This window comes from Budorcas taxicolor, chromosome 5, assembly GCF_023091745.1.
Source record: "Budorcas taxicolor isolate Tak-1 chromosome 5, Takin1.1, whole genome shotgun sequence".
Taxonomy (NCBI): domain Eukaryota; kingdom Metazoa; phylum Chordata; class Mammalia; order Artiodactyla; family Bovidae; genus Budorcas; species Budorcas taxicolor.
The window spans coordinates 150,753,475-150,768,471 of record NC_068914.1 but is presented as its reverse complement, the minus strand read 5'-3'; the positions used below and the strand labels follow the sequence as shown (position 1 = coordinate 150,768,471).

The 14,997-nt window shown below is 43.5% G+C and overlaps 1 protein-coding gene across 3 annotated transcripts in view; it reads left to right on the top strand.

Annotated features, from left to right (window-relative positions):
- KDM5A (lysine demethylase 5A) overlaps positions 1–6,084 on the top strand; it is a 60,481-nt gene extending 54,397 nt beyond the window's left edge. For 2 of the 3 annotated variants that reach the window (XM_052641234.1, XM_052641236.1), the window contains one exon: positions 4,730–6,084. In XM_052641234.1, the coding sequence (XP_052497194.1) occupies positions 4,730–4,936 (207 nt within the window). In that variant the 3' untranslated portion in view covers positions 4,937–6,084. Of the gene's footprint in view, positions 1–4,180; positions 4,263–4,729 lie in introns of all 3 variants that reach the window. The other variant, XM_052641235.1, reaches the window with a different exon arrangement.
- The last annotated feature ends 8,913 nt before the right edge of the window (positions 6,085–14,997 follow it).

Sequence of the window (14,997 nt, the reverse complement as noted above, 5' to 3'; positions counted from 1 at the left end):
CTGCTTAGCATTTAAAACACGGTTCAGTCCATCTATTGTCTCTGTTCTCTTTCTGTAGCATATAACACTGCAGAGAGTTTTCTCTCTTTTGCTGCAAAATTTATATATTAACATGTCCTGCTTTACTTATTTAAAATAATGTGATCAATATATAAGCCCTAAGACTTGCTCTTAACATTGTAGGTATTTTTTGAAAATCTAGAAAAGGGATTTCCCTGGTGGTCCAGTGGTTAGGACTCCACATTTCCATTGCAGGGGGCCCGGGTTCCATCCCTGGTTGGAGAACTAAGATCCTGCAAGCTGGGTGGCGTGGCCAAAATTAAAAAAAAATCTGGAAAGTTATCATCCCCATTTTGATGGAGTAAAAGGAAATTTAGCCACATATTTAGAGAAAATGTCTACTGTTTAAAATATACAAAGATTTGTACAGATTACTACAGAAATTTGTGAAGATTAGTAAAGAAGATTGTTGAACGCACAGGTGAGCAAGTGTGCCTCACCCTGTCAGTAGCTACATGAAAGAAACTTATAAATGATGTATTTCTATAATGTGTTTAATTTCAAATGGGAATTATTTCAGATTATAAACATTTTGCCCATCACTGCTGTTCTGCAGTTTTTGTAGTCCTCCAAGTTTGTTTCTGACATAATGTTACTACCTGTGTATTTCTTTAAAAATTTTGTAAATAATTTTACAACTTCCTCAATTTGAAGTATAGTGTTTCTTTAAGGAAAACAAATTAATGCATGATATACATCTTCACTACAAAAGGATACCAAGAAAAGAATGTTTTTGAAAGGAGTCTGTTCTTTAAATACTATGTAGCAAAAAAAACACACACAACTTCTAGGGTTCATTCATATTTAGGTAAATGTACATTTTTTTCTAACAAGTAATTACTGTTACTTTTACCTAAAAATGTGCAGATTGAGAAAACTTTGAAGGATTACTTAAATGTATCTAGCCTCTATTTCAAAGATGTTTTAGAAAGAAAAAAGAAAAATATTATCAGAATAAAGTAAAAGGTTTTAAAAGCCCAAAACTCTCTCTTCCATCATTATCAAATTGACTTTAAGTTGAAATTAATTTTTTAAAAAAATAATGAACTATTTTCAAAAGATTAGTTTTCAGGTTCAGATTCTTTTTCTCCCTAAACTCTGCCACTTTCATTCAATCTTACCGGTACCAAGAGTTAACTTGAAGGAGCAAGTTCTTTCAAGGTAGTATATAAGTAATATTTTTCTGCATTAAAATAAATATTTAATCTTACTATGAAAATAGACTTTTTCCCCCTTTAGCTTTTTTACCTTCTTTCTGGAGCTTTTTTCTTAACATTACTATCTCCCTAAGACGTCCAATACAGTAAATAAAGAGAGATTATAAACTTCTATCTCTCACTTCAACTGTTTGTTTCCCACTCTGAATTTTAAAAGATTTTTGTGGAGAATCATATAGGCAAAAGTATTTGCATTATCAGTTCCTTTATCATTCTTATCTCCTTTTAGCATAAACAAAGGTTGGATTACCTAAATGAGTGAGTCTCACACACACAAACTATGGTGATGTTATCAGTACCGAAATTCCTGTGTCTTGGGAAACCAGTTAATTTCGGGCAGACTGAAAAAGTTGGTTACTTATTGAAGAGAGCACCAAAAAACATACATGGGGATTCTAAGCATATGTTGTACTTGATTAAGTAAATTGTTTTAATTTTCATATCTGGCTTTTGCAAGAAAGTTTGGTACAAAAGAGATTGAATGCCAAAAATACAAAGAGTTCAGTTGGGTAACTAAGCTAAGAGTATCACTAAATCACCAGCTTTCTTTTTTCCCAGTGTAATAATATGCACTAAGAATTGAAGAAAATACAACATGAAAAATATTTTTTAAGCGTAAATATGAAACTGTTTAGCAAAACAAGAAATGCGAAACCAACATAATTTTCTCTGTTTAATATATTTCTCTTTTAAACACACATTTAACTGATAGTCTCTTTATCGGTTAATATTTGAACAGCTCATAGCTGTGAAGTTTTTCAGGAACTCCTTTTTTTGATTTGACAAATATGCTTCCTAGAAATAATGAAAGGGGAAATGACTATTAGGACTTACTATGCAATTAACCAGATTCTTTGTTCTCGAGTGTTCAGGCTGCCACAGTCTGTTCAGAATCCTCTGGATTCAGTTAGCATTCCAGACAAAAGTATAATTTTGATTGTTAGTCAAGGAACATGATCAAAAGATACTCATAGGGGCGTTTTTTCCCTGCTAATTATTAGGCCAAATTGTTGCCTGACCTATGGGCTGGGATCAAGTCTCAGGAAAAGTTACTATGCTTTTTTGGGATGGTGGGGAAGCTGGGCTTAAGAATGGACCTCTAGCCAAACTCTCAAAAGGGGAAATGCTGTCTTCCTTATTTGAAAGAGAGCAGATTTGATTTTGGGAAACCAGAAACCAGTGAGCCGGGTGCAAAATTTGATTTTAAAAGAAACTTTCCTTGGCAGCAAATCATGATAAATTATAACTTTTTTACCTTGTGGGGACTGGACTGGTTAGACACCTCCAGTCTGAGCAGCCCAGAGGACCACAGCTCGTCCTCCCAGTTCCCTTGGCCAGCGTCACACAGCCAGACACTCACTCTGTGTTCACCCGCTGTCAGGTTATAAATCTTCACCTGCTTGTGCTATCTTTATTTTTTATCTGTTGCACCGGAGTCGTCATCTCCGTTTTCTGTACCTTCAGTGCAGTTTGCCACAGTAGGAACACTTTGACTGATTAAGACTTCAGAAGCTAAATATCACACGAACAATTACAGAACAAAAACACAATCCATTTGAGGAAGCAAGTCACTCTGAACTGCAGAAAGCAGCATCACACAGTGAAAGTGATGGTCAAGTTTAGAATATATGAGAATGACCTGGGAGCTGGTCACAATACAGGCTTCCGGTTTGAACACCAAGGTGATTCTGAGTCTGTGGGTTTGGGCTAGGTCTCAGCTACACACAGTAGGTGATTCTGGCATGAGCCATGCTGCAGGCAGTTATTTGCAGAATGTTTCATGTGAAGAAGGATGAGTGGAGCCGGGAGACTACAATTTTAGAAATGCCTCCAGTGTCCCAGCCTGGGGACCAGGTGCCTTGCCAAACATTATTTCATTTGATCCTCTAAATCAGTGGTCCCCAGCCTTTTTGGCACCAGGCACCGATTTCATGGAAGGCAGTTTTTCCACAGCCTGGAGTCAGTGGATGGTTTCAGGGTGATTCAAGCACATTACATTTATTGTACACTTCATTTCTGTTGTTATTACAGCAGCTCCACCTCCAGTCATCAGACATTAGATCCTGGAGGTTGAGGACCCCTTGCTGTAAACAATCCTGTGAGTAAGACTTGGTTTCCGTTTTACAGAGGGAGACGTGGAGCCTTAGGGAGATTGAACGACTTGCCTCAGCTCATACATCAGAACTCTGGACTTCGAAGTGAATTCAGTAATCTTTATGCCACACAGTATTGGCCCCTTGAGAGCTAGAACTCTTAAGAACAACTAAAGCAAAAAGATCATTTTGACAAATGATTTCTCCCACCCTTTATTAAAAACCCAGAAACTACTAACATGACTGTCACACTTTTGATGAGTTTTATAGTCTGTGGACACTGATTTTGAGAACTGCCCACTTTCCCTAAAACTCATTTCCTAGCCCACTCCTCCTTCCTTCTGTCCTTTCTCACAAGCTGTGCTGAAGTACTTCGTGGATCCCTTCATTCTCCTCACTTTGCTCTGGTTTCTAGAAAAGTTCATTGTTGTGCATGGCTTCTGACATTGTTAGTGAGATGGTCCACTTTTATCTTGCATAGAGGAGAGTAAGAACCCCTTTTATCTTAAAGGTTCTAATGTGCCATGGCATAGCCATAAAAACCACCCCAATTACCTGCCAAATAACAAAGCCAGGATCTCCTCACCATTAAGTGTCTACCCCAGGCTTAGCGCCACCAAACCACAGTCCCTTTCTGGCCTCCTTTAGTCACCATCCTCTCTGAAGGGTCACAGCTTGCCAGGCCTCTGCCACTGACCTGTCAGTTACTCAGACTTTAAACCCCAGAGTGATCTGTTGACCTGTGTCTTTGACTGTTTTAATTGGTTAATTTGTAAGATTTGACCTCTGATATTTGCTAACTTTTTATAGGGAGTTGTATTTGTAACGGAAGAAGAGAAGAATAAAAAATATTAGTTTTAAAAGTGGCCTATGTGACTGCTTTTCTAAAAAGGTATTTAATGCTCTTAGTACTTTGGCTTATCTCTTTGAAATAAAGCTAATACACAGGATTGCCTTCACATTGTTGTACTCTGCCTTTCCTGATTGATAATTGCATTGTCTTAGAGCCTAGACGTTGTTAATATTAGCTAAAACTACTTGGCTGCTCTATTAGAAGTTCCTTTTTTTTGTCAAATTTTCTCAAACATGTTTCTGCCTTGCAAGGAGCCCCAGGTATTTATGAGGTGATGGAGTACCTAAGAGGCCTTATTTTGTGGACACATTACGGAAAAAAAAATAATTCGGGGGGATTAACTTCCCAGCTTCTTTATTTAAAAAATAACTCCATAAGAAGTCATTGTCTATCTCTGGGCATTCCCGTTATTTGCTATCATTTAAGCCAAGGCAGCTCTTTGGTTTGCTTATATCCCAGGCTGCCTGCACGTGTAACCTAAATATCCCCAATCTTGTCTCCAACAGGTGGACTGGGTGCAGTGTGATGGTGGCTGCGATGAGTGGTTTCACCAAGTTTGTGTGGGTGTCTCTCCAGAAATGGCGGAAAGTGAAGATTACATCTGTACAAACTGTGCAAAGAAGCAGGGGCCAGACAGCCCAGGGCCAGCGCCGCCCCCTTCCTTCATAATGAGCTACAAACTACCAGTGGAGGATCTTAAAGAGACCAGTTAGCAGACGCTGGGTTGGTTTGGGACACGGGGGAAAACGGACCACACTGAGACCGTAGTCATCAAGTAGAGTGGTTTAGGTCCACTCGGAATGTTGCTTCCAAAGATGAACGGCCTTCTGGGAAAGTCCTCTCAGCCGACTTCTCTGCGCATGGATGTGGGACCCGCGTTCTCTGTCTGCACTCGTGTGCTAAGGGTGTCTGCCTTGGTCTAGCAGCTGGGGTTTCAGTACATGTCTCCTCTGAGGTCCTTTGTCACATTAAGGCCAGACACTGGAGCTCTAGGGTGGCAGGTTGGCATCATTGCGTTGGTGTGCTCGCAGGGCTTGTAAGAGTGTTTTAGGGCCAGTTGATACTAGTTAGAGGTTCGCGGCCAGCGCTGTTGGGAGGTACTGACTGCTTGGATCTCCTTAGGGCAGTGGGAGGAGTCAGAGGACCAGCTTCCTTCCACTCTGACCTGCGTTTGATGCCTGGCAGGTCCAGCTCGGAGAGGACCAGGACGAACATAGTCCTGTTAGAGGCCGTGGGAAGGGAGCCTGGCCTGTAGACCTCCGCTCCGTGTGCTTGTGTGTACCAAGAGGAAAACCCCAAGTGAGGGGCAGATCACCCCATCTTCCTAAGGGGAGGAGAGTAGCATCCAGTTCAGAAATCTGACTAGATTGGATTCTGGGAAGAAGAATCTTGCCAAAGGCAAGCAGCCTTTTTTGGCTTTGAGAAGTCTTGTTGCCTTGGGTCTGCATTTAGAGAAGAGCAGGTACGTGGATCCAGGCTTCTGCAGCAGCAGAGACAGTGAGTCAGAATGTTTCACTGAGCTAGCGGTGCATGCTTTTCGGAGAAACCTTCATTGACAAGTGTACCAGGTGCCACCAGGCTTCAGGCATGGCCACCAGCAAAACCAGCAAAACAGCTTTTTGCCTTGCAGCCCTGCCCCACTGTCTGGTTCCAGGACTGGCAGTTGCTGACAGAGGCCAGCCGCGGGCGCTATCCCATAGCCCCCATGGCTTCCTCCGAGGAGTTGGGCATAGAGTACCTCTGGTGACGAAGTTGTTGTAGTAATCCATTTTTAAAAAAAGAAAAAAGGACTTGTTTTTACTTTTTTCTAAATGTCTCTGACTACTGACTGTTCTATAAATAGATTATTTTTCCTTTTTTAATATACATATATGAATATATAAATATATATATATTTACCATTACCAGCAGCTTGTGACGGAGTCTCAGCATCAGAAATCCATTTGGGGGCTTGCTTTCTCTTCTTGCTTTTTATAAAGGAGTCCCACGCCTTCCTTGTAGTACATGGAGTTAGCACTTCCTTCTCCAGCCTCGCGTGACCAGATCGTCCATCTTGTTTTGTCCAGATAGATAATTCTGTTTCCTTTGTGTGTTGGGGCTCGTCCCTGTGTGTGGGGACCCTGATCGTGCTGTATCTGCAGTGGTGGTTCTGTTTGGTTCTGCTCTGTTCTGTTTGTGAAAGTTTGAAACGACGGTGCTGTGTCGTCCTCCTTCCTGTTGTGTTCTGTCCTCGTGGAGGTGTTAGGGACGCTCTTATTAGAAGGGGACTCTCTTTTTTCTTTAAGGACAAAAAAGACCCACCAAACAAGCTGAAAATGGTGTTTCGTCTTCACTATCCTGTGTCCCTTTATTTTGGGTTGAAAATATGTGGTTTGGCTTATAAATCCATCAGTTTTCCTTTTAAAGGGGGGAGCAAGATGGGCCCAGAGAACAGCTAATACTCTCGTCCTCCCATTTTAAAGAAATGCCTTCTAGTAACTAGAAGTGAAATGTACTGTCGAGTCACAGTTTGAGTGGGTATGAGATTTAACTCAAAAGACCTTCCTAAAAAAAAAACCTTTCCTGTAAAATCCAGTTTCTGGACATGCTTTCTCTGTAGTTCCTATTACCAATCTTTTCGTCCCTCTTCCCCTGGTATCATAAAATCTTGAGTGTTAAGTTCATCAGTGTTGACGTGCATGGATCTTAATGTTTCATCTCAAGTGTATGTATGATTTAAGATTTCAGTGGAAATTACAAGGTAACTATTTCCATAAGTTTTCATTTTGCTAATGTACATAAAGATATTACTTAGTTAAGAATTTCATCTGGTTATAGAAGAAAGCACAATTTTTTTCTTTTTTTTTCCTTTTGGTCTTCTCAGTAAAAGCCTTCAGACACTTGTAGGTTAAAAATTGATTGCAGTCTTCAGTGATGGCTGCCTGGAACATGCTTTATAAAACACCTTCTTTTCCCTTCAGCTGTCAGCAGAGGGACATATGAGGATGCTGAGAAAGATGGCTCAGGGGCTCTGCTTCTTGGAGAGTGGGAAATAGGGGGAGAGGGCTGTTTAGGAAATGATTTATGTCCACAATACGGCATTTGCCTGCATGTTTGACCTGAGAAAGTCGCAAGGCAATCTCCCAACCATGAATAGCTTCCTGTTCATCTTCAGACATTTTGAAACCTAAATATATCCTTTAATTGATACTGTGGGATTTTCTGTATTAAATTGAAAGTCATAGGAATTTGCTCTGACTTTTGACCATTTAGACTGAGGCTGAGAACAGATGAGTGAAATTAAAGAAGAAAAATACATAAAATGTGTAATTTTGCAATTAGTGGATTAAGATTCATCTGTTTAAAGAAATGCTGATACTCTAGTATAAAACTTTTCACTTAGAGGAAGATACATATTTACAGCTTAAACCCATTCTGCAGGGGTGTAGCATGTCAAATTAAAATTTGATTTAAAATGTTTCTTCACCCTTCCTGTCTCCTCCAAGTCACAATTCTTCCCCATTGATACTTTTAACTTTCTTGTTGTAATAATTCTTTCAAAGGCATTTCTCACTATGTTCACTATAAAGCATTTTGGCGAAGATTATAGAAGGGAAGATGAAAATCGGTAGCCCAAGAGAAGATCCTCGGCCCCTTGCACATGGGACCACAGCTCTCCCGTGGTCCCTCTGGGTGGTGTTGGCCTCACTGCCTGTAGTGACCACAGCAGAGCCCCGTGGAGGCCTTGCCGGGCGGCCAGTCCCCAGCTCTCTGTGACTCGGACCTGGGCTTCGTGGAGTGACAGCTGCTGCACGTCTTCCTTTGGATAATTGAAATGTCAAACGTGAAACCTGTGGTTGCCTGTGATGTACTTTAATGATCAAAATGCCAGTGAGGGCTGACCCATGAGCCAAGAACGGTTTCACCTGTGCTTTTCTTCTTTACCTTTATCTTCAACATGTGTCTGAGAAATATGTTTGTTTCTCTTTAAATTCTGATGCAATTCCGTGGCTGTAGGAGAAACTCCCTACTGGTCGATACCTCGATTCTGTAGTACGTTTATGTGAGAACCAGCCAGTGCTTTTACGTGGGGGGGATGAGAGGGAAAACTGCGAAAGCCCTGCTTTCAAAGGGTGGATGAGCCACTCTAAAGAGAAAGTGGAAAGTTGAAATGGAACTTGAAAATTGTGGAAAAACGAAGGTGAAGTCCCACACATAGCCGGGTTCAGTAAAGGTTTATATATGAACTAGCTTTTCATATGTGTGTAAAAAGTTACTTTTGCAGTAATATAAATTTTTAAAAACAGGCATTTGGTTTGCTTTTTTCCTTTTGAAATCCCCCCCCCCTTTTTTTTTTCAAATTATCAAAGCTTATCTTTACTTTGGATATGGGTGTGCCGTGGCAGTTAGCATTTACCACAGGAGAAGGAAAGAATGGATATTAATGTATCTGGGGTTGGCGTCTTCTCTCGGCCTAGACCGTATCCAGTCACCACTATGCAACGACCGAACGACGTGCACTGGAAAAGGATGTGACAGGTGTTCACAGCCACACCCTGCTCAGTCTTACTCTTGCAATACTCCAAGATGTCCAAACAGGAATGTCTTTTGTAAACCTCAAGACCTATTGACTATACCCTTACATATTTATTTACCCGTTAGTGAGACACTTAAATATAATATGGACTCTATTTTACCAGGGTTTTTGGTGGTGCCTTATGAAAAGTACAACTTGATTTCTTGTTTTTTGAGCATGTTTTGCATTTATTTTTGTTTTCTGGAAAAAAAAAAAAACATGGTTATTTGCATTACATCTAAAAAAATAAAAGCTTTGTGTGTGAACTCAGGCCCCCTGCTCTGTTATTCACATTGGTGGCAACTCTCAAGGGTAACCAAGCCAAGCTAAATTGTGGTTATTGTATTGATGACCTGAGAGCCACTCTTAACCTGTGCATTTGCTGTCTCTAAAGAACTGGCCTCTAACGTCACCAGTGGTGTGATTAGCCTGATAGTTGTCTTCAGAAAGTGTGAAGTAGAAGTGATTCCTGCAGATTTCAACTTTGTTTCCAGTGATGACCAGCAGACATTTCCCCACCGCGATTCTCGAGCCAGGTACCCCTTTGCAGCCAGCCAATCATAGCAGGGAAAATGAAGATAGGCCCTTTTCCCTTTGGCCTCCTTGTACTTAAAACTAGTTCAAACTGCAAAGTTACTTCATAGACTAGTGCTTGATTTCTCTTTGCCAAGGTTACCAGGTCACGTAGGTGCAAGGGGCTGATCATTGATGAAAAAGGCTCTGCTTGCAGTGAGATTGGACTTGAAGTGTGTGACTATATGTGTTGGGGAGTAGAATTAGTGGCAAGAAGGCAAGTCTAGTTATATCAACTTGGAAAAGAATTTTGCCAAGAAAGACAACAGACACATGAATCTTTGTAAGTCTGACATTTAAAAGGAGATGTGGAGTCCTCCCAGTTCAGACCACGTATTTCGTGGGGCCTTGGCATTGTGGTTGATAACAGTGTGCTGAAGATCCGGAACCTCTTCACGGGGTACTTAATCTTTAACTGGGAAGTCTCACGTGATACAGGGACCAAAGGGCACAAGAGAACCCATGCAAGGACTGCATTCTGTGACTAAGTGATTTCAGGATTTCTCAACTCTTCTTGCCTATTTGCTTATTAAAGTGTGTTTTTACTCTGGGCTTTTAGTAGGGAGGAAGATTTCCTATTTCCATACAATGAAGTCCCATGAAAATTCTTAACTAGGTGAGGATTTTCTCTCACAGCATCCCTGGAGCCAGGATGTATGATCTTGTTAATGCAAAGGGGGTTAATAAGAAAGGCACCACAGGAAGCCTGAAAGATGTGTTGGGGTTCCAGCTTGTAGTAAGGAACTCTGGTGAGTTGCCAGGAACATAGGGATGGACTCAGAGTCTTCTGTAGTTTAAACAACAACCCTCTTCCACTCTCCTGCCCCCCACAACCAAAACCAACAAGCAAAAACTTCAAAAGCCCAGATGAGGGCTTTAGCATTACATAAGAGAGAATGTCAGATTTAGGAATGTACTAATTTGAGTGTTAGCGCTTTGGGCTGCCTTCTCTTAGTTACTTGGCTTTTCCGAGTCCATTTCCTACTATGTATGGGTTAGTTCAGTTGGATACAAAGATGGAGTTACCTCGCCCCTTGAGGGAGGTAAGACAAATCGATTTTTAAGGATTTTTTTTTTTTTTTTTTTACAAAAACTTAAAGGAATTTTGGACATGTCTAACTTCGCACTGACTGATAGAAATATCTATTCAGGTATAGAAATATCTATTCCTGAGGGAGAATATCCTGTGTTTAGAGAATGTAAGTCTTGATCCCTACATCCATATTAGAGCACAGCCAGTTTTCACTTCATTTGGGCCTAAAGTTTGCAGAGATCGTCACCTACTTCTAATTATTCCCTAAGGCCGATATCCCGCTGTGCCAATCGGAAAGATGAGAGCATCAAACACATTTCAACAGACCTAACCCCAACCCCTCCCTCCTCCTGAGTTGGTTCCTGTGCTGTACTGAGTCCTGTGCAACTCTTCGTGACCCCATGGACTGTAGCCCACCAGGCTCTGTCCATGGGACTTCCCAGGCAAGAATACTGGAGTGGGTTGCCATTCCTTCTCCAGGGCATCTTCCCGACCCAGGGATCAAACCCAAGTCTCCTGCATTGGCAGGCAGGTTCTTTACTTGCAGAGTCACATGGAAGCCCCCTGAAAGGGTACCTGGCCTTAGTGAGAAATCCACCCCCTCTCCCCAAAGCATGGGCCCAGCCCTCTCCATACTGGGCAGCTCCCTGCTGAGGCAGCAGGCCACCCAGGCCCTGGCAGTATCCAGTCTGCTGGCCGAACCATGCCATCCTTTCTACCTGGCATTAAGCTTTATGGTCTGGTTTTTCTCCATCTCTGGCCCTCCAGGGCCTCATCCTGGCTCAGTTCGGCCAGCTGATGTCATCTCTGCTGAATACTGCTGAGCACATGCCGTTGATCGGTCGCCCGCTGACACAGAGCAGGGCAGCAGCCCCTTCTGCTCTTTAAGACACTGCAGCCCTTGGTCTCTCATCCAGTCCACACCCCATCCCCCTCTCCCCATGGCAGAGGCCATCCTATAACGCAGAGATAGCCGATGCCAACGGGAGAGCTCTCAGCTCCCATCACTTGTCCATCCAGCAGCATCTGTCTTGGGACAGGTGTCTGTCCTCAGGCAACAAGACTGTAGGCAAACGAGCCAGTCGGTGAGACCTGTCCCACCTTCCTCCCTAGAGACCTCACTCCATCAGTTACCCCCTCCTCCTCCAGCACGTGAACTCAGAGGTCTCCCTTGAACCTGCCTTCCTCCTCCGCTCTCTTCATCCTTCCTTTGCAGCCAAGCCCCATCTGTTTCCTCTGCTTCATTTTCAAATCCCTCCTCCGTCGATTGCAGTCTGGACCTTACTCTCCACATTCCACTGAGGATGCTCACTGAAGTCGTTAGTGACTGTGTGTCGCCAAGGGCAGTGGACACGTCACTCCATACCCGACACTGAACACCTGTGCGTTCCCTTTTAACAAGTCCTCCGTCAGCTTCTTGGCCGCTGCTTTCTCCTGGTTTTTCTCTGCAGCTGCTCTCTATCAGTCTTTTCTGTTTACCTTTCCGACAGTGTCATCAGAGGCTCTTCCTGTATCTCCTTCTTGGATGCCCTCGCTTCTCCCCCTGCCTCCCACCGACTAATGCTTAATTCAGTTGTTTCAATATCAGTCTCACCTGCCCCGGCTTGTTTTACTCTTTAATCAGACTGGTAAGATTTCACTTGTGTTTGTTTTAATCACTTCACACTCCTTGTGCCAAAACCTGAACTTACCACCTTCCCATCACCAAGTCGGTTTCTCTATTCCCTTCCCAAAAGAACAGCCAGAATTCTGTGTGCCATCCTAAATCCTTGCTGACCACTTGCTTCCGTGTCCGATGAGACGGTCACTGAACCCTTCAGACTCGTCTCCATCTCCTCTGTTCCCCTCGGGCAGCATCACTTGAAGCTCTCACCACTCGACTTGGATTCCCATGCTGGTCATTAGGCTGATCTCTAGTTCATCTTCCAGATTTCTACCAGAATAACCACTTGCCTGGTGGCTCAGATGGTAAAGAATCTGCCTGCAAGGCAGGAGACCCTGGTTTGACTCCCAGGTTGGGAAGATCCCCTGGAGAAGGGAATGGCAACCCACTCCAGTATTCTTGCCTGGAGAATCCCCATGGACAGAGGAGCCTGGCAGGCTACAGTCCACAGAGCCACAAAGAGTCGGACATGACTGAGCAACTAACGCTTTTCACTTTTCAAACTGTCTGTAAAGAGCCGATACATTGACTGCACTGTCCTAAGGAACCTGCCGGTGTTTATCAAATGCGTCTGCCTCCATGCACCCTCAGTCCCTGCGCTTCTCACACGTGGACGTTCATCTCCTTCAACATGTTGGGCTCCTGTCTGTGCCTTGCTGTCCCAGCTCTCATTTCTGAGATGTGAGCGTAGGTGCTGCCTTTTCAGAGGCCCCACTTTGTGCTGCTCCCTCGTGGGGCTTTGTAGCATGCAACAAGATCGTTCATAAACTCTGCCAGGGCAAGGACTTTGTTCCCTGGGACCAAGAATGGCATCTGTGTAGAGTAAATGTCCGATAAATAACTTGAGCAGATGCAGTTTCATGCCTCTGTTCCTCCCTGGATGTGTGTGCGTGCTCAGTCCCTTCAGCCATGTCCAACTTCTTTGTGACCCCAAGGACTGTAGCCTGCCAGGCTCCTCTGTCCATAGGATTTCCCAGGCAAGAATGCTGGAGTGGGTTGCCATTTCCTTCTCTAGGGGATCTTCCAGGCCCAGGAATCAAACTCATGTCTCCTGCATCTCCTGCACTAGCAGGCAGCTTCTTTACCACTAGCGTCATCTGGGAAGCTGGACAGTCACCCTCAATATTGTCCCCTGTGTCTGGGCTGCCCTGTCCTCATCAACCCTTTCTCCTTCACACCTCCTCTTTCTTCAACATCTAGCACACCCTGAATCTCTGCTGAGAAGTCTTTTGGGTCACTCCTCTCCTCCTGATCTGACTCAGATGTCCTTTCACGGAGCTCTGGTGACATTTAGACATACAGCTTCCCAAAGTGTGGTTCCCGGATCCGCAGCATCAGTATTACCTGGGACTTTGTTAGAAAGGCAGATCCTTGGACCTCATCCTGGACCTTCGGAGTCAGAAACTTGGAGCAGGGCTGACAACCTGCGTTTGGACGAGCCTCCAGGGGGTTGGATGTCTGCTGGCGGTGGAGAACCGTTAGACTGTTTCATCATCAGGGCCTCTGTATGTCCAGGATGAACGCAATGCCTGGAGTGGGATTATTGTAAAGACCTTCCCTACAGAGAACTGAGATCCATCTCCTATGACCTTCTACAGCAATCCTGACTCTTTTGAGGTTATGAAGCTGGTTCCACTGCCTTTGCTTGGTAGCCCTTCAACAGTTAAGGACTGCCGTCATTTCTACTTCCTGACCTTCACCCTCCATCTTCTGATGTAGTATTAATTCTTTCCCATGTGCTGTGACTTTGCCTTCAAATTCAAACTCACTGGATATAATTGAACAAACTCCAACGTACTTCACACCCATCTTTAGTGCCTATATTCAGAGCATGAATAAGCTAATTCATGAATAAGCATGAATTAGCTCTCAACCTACCATTCTAAAAGTGGAACCGAGTGTATAGTCACCCCAACAAGGTGGAGTTCATGGTGACTGTGCCAAGGTTCTATTGTAGAGCTAGAGATGGACAGTGGAAACCAAGGGTGGCCCCAATACACTCTCCATCTCAAAGAACCTGAGAGCAATTCTGTGAAGTGGCTCCATCTAATTGAATTGGTGTTTCTCAGCCATGGTGACACATTCGAATCATCTGGAGAGCTCACTCCAGACCAGTTGGATCACAGTATCCCAGAGTAGGGGCTTTCCAGGTGGCTCAGTGGGTAAAGAATCCACCTGCCAGTTTAGGAGACATGGCTTTGATCTCCCAGTCGGGAAAACTGGGTTTGTTCAGATTTGCATTTTCTAGACCCAAGCATTAGGACTTTTTGAAAAAAAAAGCTCCCAGGAGATTTTTAATAATGCAGCCAGGGTTGAATATCACAGTTCTAAATGCATGAAAAGAAACCAGTGGTTTTTAGAACTGTGTATAATAAGGATATTTTACATACTTTCACAGTTGTGAAAATGTGCCCACACCAGCACACGTAACCATCACTGATGTCATTAACTTGATAATGAAAATTGATGGACCATCCTAGTATTTTCCCTTTATACCTTGTAGCGGGCTTCCCTGGTAGCACATATGGTAAAGTATCCGCCTGCAGTACGAGAGATCTGGTTTCGATCCCTGGGTTGAGAAAATCCTCTGGAAGAGGTAGTGGCAACCCATTCCAGTATTCTTGCCTGCAGAATCCCCAGGAGCCTGGTGGGCTACAGTCCATGGGGTCGCAAAGAGCAGGACACAACTGAACGACTAAGCACATGCCTTGTAGTATCAAATTCAAAGTTGCCTCCATTCTCTCCCCAGGCTATTTAAAAGTATCTCTAGTCTGCTTTCCCTCTTGTAGTTCATGAATTAACAGCAACAGAACCTCTCTCAGAGCTTCCTCCCTGAGATGGTGTCTCCAGAAGTGATGACAGAGCATTGGTGTCCATCCCATAGACAAAGGTATTTTCCTCTGAGAATCTTTCACGCTGGTGTTTCTTCACCTATGTTTTGCTGTCTAAT